Raw genomic sequence first — 10,580 nt, 5'->3', positions numbered from 1 at the left:
TAAACAGGCATCATCTTGAAATTTTCTTTTGGTTCTTCCAGAACATATGATGTTGAGCAGGAGGATGGACTCTTAAAGAATACCCCAGCTATCCTTTGGAGTCAGGACTAATCATGAAGTTCATGCTCCATATTTTGAGCATCTTCTGCTGTTTGTGGTCCTGTGCACTTGGACAAAATATTTCTGTGAGACCCAGTGCTGTAAACATTGGAGCTCTTTTTCCATTCGATTCGACAATTGGGAGAGTTGCCAAGGTTGCCATCGCTGCTGCAGTCAATGACATCAACAAAGATCCAAGTGTTCTTCGGGGAACAAAGCTGGTTGTTCAGATGCAAGATACCAACTACAGTGGTTTCATCGGCATTGTTCAAGGTACCCCTTTCATGTCTCTCGCCCTTTTGTTAGCTAGTCCTCTCTGCCTTTGCGACAATAAAACATACTCCTTCTGGTTCCGGTTAACAATAGTTGACATAGTTTGTCCTAAACGTCAACTATTTTTGACTGGAGGTGCCTAAGTCTTATTACAAAAATACAATCCGCATGGTGCCTGACTGACTCCTTATCCTTTTATTATATCTTGCTTAGCCTTGCAATTCATGGAGAAAGATACAATCGCAATCATCGGCCCACAATCTTCAGTTGTTGCACACGTCATATCCCATGTTGCAAATGAACTCCAAGTACCTTTGATGTCCTTTGCTGCAACTGATCCGACTCTGACACCACTTCAGTATCCTTTCTTTGTGCGTACCGTCCACAGTGATCAATTCAAATGGCTTCCGTTGCTAGCTTAATTGATTACTATGGGTGGAAGATGGTGACAGCCGTATATATTGATGACGATTATGGAAGAAATGGCATATCCTCCTTAGATGATGAGCTTGCCAAGAGGAGATTGAAGATCTTGTATAAAGCTGCAATTAGGCCAGGAGCAAAAAAGAGTGAAATGGCTGCTGTGTTGGTCAAGGCTGCGATGATGGAGTCCCGAGTTTTTGTACTGCATGCACATGATGATTCTGGAATTGACGTGTTCTCACTAGCGTATAATCTTAGCATGACATCCGGTGGATATGTGTGGATTGCAACAGATTGGCTCACTGCATACCTCGATTCAGCTCCTCGTCTTGAAAATGGATTACTAAGCACAATGCAGGGTGTTCTTACATTGCGTCAGCACACAGAAAACACCAATAGGAAGAAGACATTAGTTTCACAATGGAGTAACTAGTGAAGGAGGATAGTGGCAGCAGCGGCAGCTGCTCAATTCCTATGGCCTTTATGCTTATGACACTGTCTGGATGCTTGCTCATGGGTTGGATGCATTTTTCAATAGTGGCGGAAACATTTCCTTCTCTCCAGACCCCAGACTGCGTGCAGTTGCAGGAGGAGCTTTGAATCTGGATGCATTGAGCGTCTTTGATGAGGGGATGCTATTACTAGAAAAAATCCGCAAAGTAAATTTCATGGGTGCAACTGGCCCTGTAAAGTTGGATTCAGATGGTAATCTTATCCAGCCTGCATATGACATTGTGAACATAATAGGGTCTGGTTTGCGGACAATTGGTTATTGGTCCAACTATTCTGGGCTGTCCATTGTGTCTCCTGAGACACTATACAAGAAACCATACAATGTCAGTGCAAATCAGGAACTCCACGCTGCAATCTGGCCAGGTGAGACTGTAACGAGGCCCCGGGGATGGGTGTTCCCTAACAATGGAAATGAGCTGAGAATTGGAGTTCCCAATAGGGTAAGTTACCGTCAATTTGTATCAGTTGACAATCAAACTGGAACGGTGGGAGGTTTCTGTATTGATGTGTTTGCTGCTGCAATAAACCTGTTGCAATACCCAGTTACATATAGGTTTATACCTTTTGGCAATGGCCGTGAGAATCCAAGCTACACAGAACTTATCAGTCGAATTGTGACGAGTGTAAGTTCTATTTTCTATTTCTGAAATAAACTTCATTTACAGTTAGTATGTGTCACTGAGTCATGTTTTAATAGTCGTTTTTCTTTTTCTAGGAATTTGATGCTGTTGTTGGGGATGTAGCTATTGTCACAAATCGGACAAAAGTTGTTGATTTCACCCAACCATACGTTGGTTCTGGGCTTGTCATACTTACTGCTGTTAAGACACAGAGCTCGAATGGATGGGCTTTCCTGCAGCCATTTACCATCAGAATGTGGTCTGTGACAGGAATTTTCTTTCTGATCATAGGAACAGTGATTTGGTTGCTCGAGCACAGAATCAATGATGAGTTCCGCGGTCCTCCAGTGAAACAGGTTATTACTGTTTTCTGGTGAGTCCTTACTGTCTAACATGTATTTACATTTGCTTATTAATTTCCTTAATGTTTGCCATCAACTTACTGTCATCTTACAAGGCGGGTTGGAAGGATAAGCAGATCAATTTTGCTTGTTGAAAACATTTCTCTGCTTCTTCTGCATAGATTTTGGCTGTCTGTCGAATATCACATACTTAACATGCTATATATGTGCTCTTTGCAGGTTCAGTTTCTCAACTCTGTTCTTTGCCCACAGTAAGTGAAATGCAGCTCTTTACATTTCTGCACAAGAATCAAGACAAAACTCTGCAAACATGCTCAGGAGTCATTTCTGCATCTTGAACTTTTTTTTTTTTGCAGGAGAGGACACCAGGAGCACGCTCGGCCGCTTCGTGATCATCATCTGGCTGTTCGTAGTTCTGATCATCCAGTCCAGCTACACCGCGAGCCTGACCTCCATCCTCACCGTGCAGCAGCTGACGTCGCCGATCACGGGCATCGACAACTTGATCACCAGCGACGAGCCCATCGGGTTTCCAGGTTGGGTCCTTCGCAGAGAGCTACCTGGTGCACGAGCTGGGCGTCTCCCCGTCGAGGCTCAAGGCGCTGGGCACCCCGGACGAGTACAAGACGGCGCTAGACCTCGGCCCTCGCAAAGGAGGCGTCGTGGCCATCGTCGACGAGCGTCCGTACGTGGAGCTCTTCCTGCTCCAGCACGACAAGGTCGCGATCGTGGGCGCGGAGTTCACCAAAAGCGGCTGGGGCTTCGTGAGTCACCTTCACTCATGCCATGCATACGTACAGCTCGATGAGCTATTGAGCTGTTGTTCTGCTGCAGATGTGCTTTCTGATAATTGTTTGGTCTGGTCTGGCTCTGGCAGGCGTTCCCGCGTGACTCGCCGCTGGCCGTGGACTTGTCGACGGCGATCCTGGCGCTGTCGGAGAACGGCGACCTGCAGAGGATCCACGACAAGTGGCTGTCGAACGGGCCGTCGCCGCAGTCCACGGCGGACCTGGAGCCGGCCGAACGGCTGCGGGTGCAGAGCTTCTCGGCGCTGTTCCTCATCTGCGGCGTGGCGTGCCTGGCGGCGCTGGCCATCCACGGCTGCATCCTGGTCCAGCAGTACTCCCTCCACGTGGCGTCCCTGCCGCCGGACGCGTTGGCCACGGGGCCCGACGGCGCCATCTCCCACTCCCGCCGCAGCAGCATCCGGGCGTTCCTGTCCTTCGCGGACCGCCGGGAGACGCAGTGCCTGAAGGGGGGGAGCTGCAAGGACCCCGCGGCGCTGGGAGGGTCCGGGTCCGGTACCAGCTCCAGCAGCGGCGTCAGCAGCTTCACGTCCAGCAACGCCAGCATGTCGAGGTAACCGCCGCGCGAGTCCGGTGGACGGACCGGCGTAGTACGCACGATACGGCGATGCGTCACCAACAGCTACTAGTACGGTACATGTTGTACGCGCGCGTAGGCCGTTTATGGAGCAGGCGTGTACGTAGATGGTCGCAGCGACATTGATTCGGTTTTTACCGTGCACGAACGGGGGTCCGTGCAGGGTGTAGTGAATTTGGATCTCCGTGTGCTGCGGAATTGTATAGATGCGTAAAGCAGCGCACATGGGGGCAGGGTCGTGGTCTTAATTTGGCGCACATGTTGGGGTCTAGGCGTGTGATTAAGAAAGCTACCAGTACATACATACAGTAGAGAAATACATGTTTTTTTACGAGCCCGTCACGGCGGTGCGACGCGAGTCCAGCGGAGCGGAGCCGCGCTCGGCGGCCTTGGTTCCTGGCCGTGCCGAGTGCGGAGTGTCCCTCGCAAGAACCTCGGTGTCGGGGGCGGGGAGGAAACCGTCCCCCGCGGCTCGTGCCGGCTGCCGGATTGAGGGCATCATCGCGTGGCGCGCGGTTGCCCGTTGAGCGAGCGAGCGTCCGGTGACCCTGACCCAGCACGCGAACGGGCAACCGGGTCGTAGTCCCAGCAACCTGTCGCGCGCCGCGCGCGGGACACTTCACATTTGTATTTGTATCGCTTGGGTGGGTCCGTCCGTCCGTCGGCTACTACTCGGTCCGTCGGTTTGTCCTGCGATTCCTACAGCCCCGCCGAACCCAGTACTCCAGTAGCGGCATTGATGAACGATGAGTGAACTCGATATCTTTTCCACGACAGCAATCAGGGTCGACATGGAGCTGCGCGTGCGCGCGGATGATGAGGAGGGACACACTGACACACCTCTGCGCGGACGATGAGGGCGAATGGGCTGGGCGAGCATGATCATCACAACACATGGATATATGCATGCCTCTCTTTTCTTTTCAGTTTTCATCACGCTCGTTGACCACTCGTGTTCTCATGAGTAAGCTCGTGACCGCGAGTTGTCCGTGCTCCACAAGCTACCAATAAAATACGTACACGTACTTTCTCCTGTTCCTGATAGCTGTATGATGGACCGCGAGTAGCAAATACCTCATTCAATCCTCGAGGGGTACATCATTTACCGCTATATCGAGAAATAAATTCTGGGGTCTAGAAATAATTTACTGTAAAACAACAAACAGAAAAAAGGTTCCAGCTGAGAACACGCCAGCCCAACAGAATGAGCACGCACGCAACGCAACGCAACAATCTTTCCACCCCTTGAGGACAAGAAACGGCCTGATCAATGCTCGGATCTTCCATGCCGGATTGTTTTCAGCAGCAGGTACCACATGCGCAGCGCAGGCCGCCCTTCGCCAGCGCGGCGTCATCCCTCGCGTTCTGTTACGAAAAGAATAGAAAAGAATCCACATGCGTTGCTTATTGCACTAGACTGCACTAGTAGTGTACAGTAATGTACTATACCCAGCTAGCAGACATTCCGAAAGAAAATATAATAATATACTGCGAATTACGGAGACATGAGCAGGACGAGGGTGCTGTTTAGTTGCACTTCATTTTACAAAAAATTTTAAGATTCTCCGTCACATCGAATCTTTGACGCATGCATGAAGCATTAAATATAAATAAAAAATAAAACTAATTACACAGTTTAGACGAAATTCACGAGACGAATCTTTTAAGCCTAATTAGACTATGATTGACATCAATTGCTAAATAACAACGAAAGTACTACATTACTATTTTCCAAAAATTTTCGCGAACTAAACAAGGCCGAGAATGAAGCAGGGCCGACCCACTAACCACGTGCACACGACTCGTTTTTTTTCTCTCGAGCGGAAAATATAACCCATTTTTTATTAAGAGGAGTGAATTATACGACACATGAGAGAAACCTCGTAACACAGATTATAAACCATTAAAACAGTGGTAGAGTAACCTAGAATAAACATAGTAGGAATAAGAAAAACACCACAGAAAAGAGTGACCGTCCTCGACACCCTAGACCTACGACTGAGCCTGTAAGAGGGAACGACTCCAAGTTTATTATTCCTTGCGCATAAAAATACGAACAGAGAAAGTGGCACGTCGAAATCGAATTGTGGGGTATGTATTTGTACATACATATACGGCTCCGTTTGGGTGTTGTTGTTTTTTAAAACTGTAGTATTGCTAAACCACAATTTTAAAAACCATAGACATATAATACCATAGTATTTAGAAACCACAGTGTTTCTCTGTTCCAAAAAAAAACGTGACGTGTTTAGCTACTCAGCAATACGTTCTTTTGAGGCTAGTTGTTTATGTCTTTGCTGCTAAAAAATAGCATGTATCTATACATACGTATGAATTCATTTTTATTTAAATGAATGTTTATAGTACTATACTACTACATTAAACTGATTGGATGAGCAGTCAAACTGTCCTTGATCGGATCGTCTTGCTGTAGGCCCCCCCCCCCCCCCCTATTGATCGGATCTTATGAAACCACCGAACCAGCACGGGACATGGGCTGTGGAGTGGGAGGGGCTCGAGCAAAGGAAAAATGCACCGGCAAAAAAAGAAAAAAGGAAGGCGCGTAGTGAAAATGAGTACGCGCGCCGAGCTCTGTCAAGAAAAAAGAGGGTCTTGGTGGAGTTTCCAGAACAGCAAAAATACTGTAGTTTTGTAAATACTCCCGTTTTTAAAACTCCAAGCTTTGTTCTATCCAAACGCCTCCTTTCTACATGAGACCTAAGTATTTTCCAAAAACCACAGTATTTATGTAAGGCTGTCCACACCGCCGGTACGCTAGCGGTGGCGTACCGCGCTCCCGCACCACGTGTCTGTAACGCGCGCGGTAGCGTACCGGCCGCACATAAAAACGCCACAGACAGCGCAGGCTGGAGACCCACGTTAAGCACTGTAGCAATACTGTAGCGCGGAGAGAGAAAGAGAGTTGGTGAGAGAGAAAGGGAGAGAGAGGGGAATAAAATATGGAATAATGGGTATAGAGTATGGGATAGAGATAACACGGGTGCGGAAGAAATGGGTATAGAGTAGAGAATCTCGATAAATATGATAGAATATTCCTTTTTAGAGATGGAAATAGAGGTGGACGAGTGCAGATAACCTAAAACTCAAAAAAAAAAAAACTTTGTATCCAACCAGGGTTTACAGGAAAGAAGCATGTCAACTGGGCGGGGTGATCGATGGATCGGAGTCTCGTGCGCACAGTATCATGTTTAGGAACCGAACAGTGCGCCAGCCGCGTTATGTTTCGTCCCGTCCGGTTATTGTTTTAGTCCCTGAATTTTGTTGCTAAACTTTAGTTTTTGCTGGGGTGCTTGAGTTCCATGGCAAAAAATAAAAGGACTAAAAGTGTAAAATAAGTTGTTCTTCACGTCCCTAACGCAGTAACGCTTTTAGCTCGGTTTGCACATCTAAATAGACTAAACTTTAGTCTCTTCTTTTACTCACTTTTAGCCTACCTATTTAGATCTGTTTGTAAAAAAAATAAGCTAAAAACGCAGAACAAAAGTTTTGCCAATGAAAACCAACAGGGCCGACCTTACGTGCGATTTGTCTCGGCAGATACAGCCGCTACCAGTTGCATTATCATAGCGTCACGTCGTTGCCAATGCCCAACCTCGTCTTATTGGGGTTAGAAATCAGTATTTGATACTGTAGTATTTTCGTTTGTATTTAATAATTATTGTCTAATTATGGTCTAACTAGGTTTAAAAGATTCGTCTCATAATTTACAGTCAAACTGTATAATTAGTTATTTTTTATCTATATTTAATACTCTATATATGTGTCTAAAAATTTAATGTGATGAAGAGAGTGTGAAAAAACTTACGATCTAAACCAGGCCCTCCTCCATGTGCTCGCGAGCGCGAACAGAGGTCCACGCTAAGTGAAGAGAGAGAGAGGCATGCATAGTCTACTGCCCCCAGTAATTTTCTCTGTCAACAGCACTGAGAGAGAGGCCATGGTAGTTTAATGAATCTATAGCCTTGTTTAGATTCCAAGTTTTTTCACCCTCTTTCTATCACGTTAAATCTTTGGACACATATATAGAGTATTAAATGTAGATAAAAAAATAACTAATTATACAGTTTGATTGTAAATTACGAGACGAATCTTTTGAGCCTAATTAAACTATAATTGGATAATATTTATCAAATACAAACGAAAATGCTACAGTGTCAAATACTGATTCCCAACCATCATCTGAACAAGGCCTATAAATCCATATATGCCGATTCCCAGGGCGGATCGCACTGGATTTGACTCGGGGAAGAAGCAAGAAACAAATACTATTCGTATTGTAAGCAGCCAGGCAAGAAGATGCGTCCAGCACAAGAAAAACGAATGAAGCACCATGGCACGAGAAACTCCGGTGTACGAGGAGGCAAAAGGCAAAGGCCATGGGCAGGAGCCCAGGATTAAGGCTGGTCCATAAGAGCATCTCCGAAAATCTTTTTAAAACTCACTCTCTAAATCATCATTTAGAGAGTTATTCGTATAAAAATCGCTTCTATATTTTATTATTCTCCAACAGTGTTTATATATCTTATTTGCACTCTAGAGATGATGATGCCATGTTCTGCGGTACTACTTCAACGGTACATTTCAGCGAACGAATAGTGTTTTTCTTTCACAACATTTCAGCATAAGTATCACCATAAGCCAAATTTCAGCGAAACGAACAGGGCAACTTCTTTTTTTTTGATAGCGAGAAATCCAGAATAGAAGATAGCTATATTTAGATAACCAAATAGAAAAACTATTTGAGGGTATTTTTCAAAATCTTTATCCCAAGTAATTATGAAGAATATAGAGTCTATTGGAATTGCTATAAGTTAGCTAAGCTAAGTTTGACCATATCTAAATCTCTTTATATTGATATTGAGAATGTTTGGCTGGTCCCTAAGAGCATCTCCAAAAATCTTTCTAAAACTCACTCTCTAAATCATTATTTGGAGAGTCATTCATATAAAAATCGCTTCTATATCTTATTATTCTTCAACAGTGTTTATATATCTTGTTTGCACTCTAGAGATGATGATGCCCTGTTTCTGCAGTACTTTTCAGCGAGCGAACAGTGTTTTCATCTCACAACATTTCAGCATAAGCATCAACATAAGCCAAATTTCAGCGAAATGAACAGGGCAACTTCTCGTTTTTTTTATTTTTGATAGCGAGAAATCCATAATAGAAGATAGCTATATTTAGATAACCAAATAGAAAAACTATTTGAGGGTATTTTTTTTTATCAAAATCTCTATCCCAAGTAATTATGAAGAATATAGAGTCTATTAGAGTTGCTATAAGTTAGCTAAGCTAAGTTTGACCATATCTAAATCTCTTTATATTGATATTGAGAACACAAGGTTAGTATTATTAGCAAATTGAGCGTAACTCAGCTAAATTGTGTTCAATATGGTGGAGTCTGTCCACTCGGATTCGAATACTTTCAGCAGTAAGTGAAGTGCCCATTGACACTGAGACACTTAGCGTGACTTCATGCCTCGTAGAGGTAGATTCGAGAGAAAGTTAGTATTTACTAGATTCATTATCATAATAATCTTCATAACATGTACTCCTTTTCTTTCTATATTTAGAAAAATATATTTATATAGTCGTTCCTTGTCACAAAATACTTGATTTAAGGCTTTTAGGATAAATTAGTGCTAAGAAATTATCGATGTATCTTTATGTCGGGTTCATAAACCCGGGGTCCCTCGGGGACTGGCTTCCGCGCCAAGGCTCGGCCCAAGAGTCTAAATACAACAGGCCGGAAGGACGGCCCAGTCGCCGACCGGAAGGTCTGGACCGAAAGGAGCGGCGCCCGCTCGTCGACCCCTTGGGCCTACCACTCCGATCGGAAGGCCTGGCCCAAAGCGCTACTTCCGACTCCGACCCCGCGTCCCTCTGGCCGGGGCTCATAGGAACCCTGCTCACCGCTCTTCTCCGACCGGCGCACTCAGAGCCGACTGGAGCCATCCAACTGGGGACGCCCGCTCGGTAGGAACCAGAAGACGTGCGGAGAAAGGTAAGGCAAGACTCACAAGTCAAAACTACTGTACCAGGGACCATACCCTGCACGAAACAGTACTCTGCAGCCACTTGACACAAACAGTATTGTAGGCGCCGACATCTCCCTCTATAGTATTGTAGGGGCCACTAAAATTCCCATACGGTAAGGCTCTCCACGTGTCTCTAGGCATCAATAGCGGTATGGGCGCCAGGATTTACCGTACCGGGTCAACATAGCGAGACTCCTCACATGCCTCTAGGGATCAAACAGTATTTACAGGTACCGACGTCCACCATCCCTAAAAAAGGCAGCACGACCTCCCATATGCATCTGACATTCTATAGTGACATCAACGGTGTTGTAGGCGCCTATCATTATCTGGTACCGCCGGTGTGGGCAACAAGGCTCGGTAGGCGTGGACAACAAGGCTCGGTAGCATACGCACCCTTTCCCTCTCACCTGTAAAGCCACCCCCTTCATCTATAAAAGGGGGTGCGCTTCCTCCAACAAAAGGAGACCGATTCTAGTAGGCCAGAGTTCCTTAGAAACTCACCTCTGCGGCGAGAGCAAGGACAAGTACCAGAAACTCACCTCCGCGGCGAGCTGCAGGTCACCCTCAACCAACTGCCGAGCGAACTGAGCCTGCTTCCGGGCGCTTTCAAGCTTCGCTGATAGCTTGGTGAGCTCGGACACCGCGGCATGCCCTTGCCCCCCAAAAATGTCCCAGAGCTGACGCTCCCAGGAATCCCGGACGACGAATCGCGCCTTCGATGGGTCCTTAGGGTAGGGCCACTCTAGGTCACCCTCCGGCAAATCGCTGGAGGGCCCAGCCTCCAACTGGACCACCGCCAGCTCTCGCGGCGACATCGCCAGCTCCCACGATGACACCAGCGGCTC

At 46.3% G+C, this 10,580-nt stretch overlaps 1 protein-coding gene across 1 annotated transcript; it reads left to right on the top strand.

The window, feature by feature from the left end:
* Positions 1–23: 23 nt before the first annotated feature.
* On the top strand, positions 24–4,798 carry LOC136491339 (glutamate receptor 3.1-like). Its single transcript, XM_066487610.1, is given in 10 exon segments — positions 24–372; positions 586–768; positions 771–1,220; positions 1,223–1,240; positions 1,243–1,931; positions 2,024–2,301; positions 2,510–2,541; positions 2,647–2,816; positions 2,818–3,054; positions 3,168–4,798. Coding segments are annotated over 10 exon segments (2,802 nt in total). The 5' UTR covers positions 24–113; the 3' UTR covers positions 3,654–4,798.
* The last annotated feature ends 5,782 nt before the right edge of the window (positions 4,799–10,580 follow it).

This window comes from Miscanthus floridulus, chromosome 11 (assembly GCF_019320115.1).
Source record: "Miscanthus floridulus cultivar M001 chromosome 11, ASM1932011v1, whole genome shotgun sequence".
In the NCBI taxonomy this organism is placed as follows: domain Eukaryota; kingdom Viridiplantae; phylum Streptophyta; class Magnoliopsida; order Poales; family Poaceae; genus Miscanthus; species Miscanthus floridulus.
Note: the sequence above shows the minus strand (reverse complement) of the source record. Positions and strands in the feature narration are given on the sequence as shown.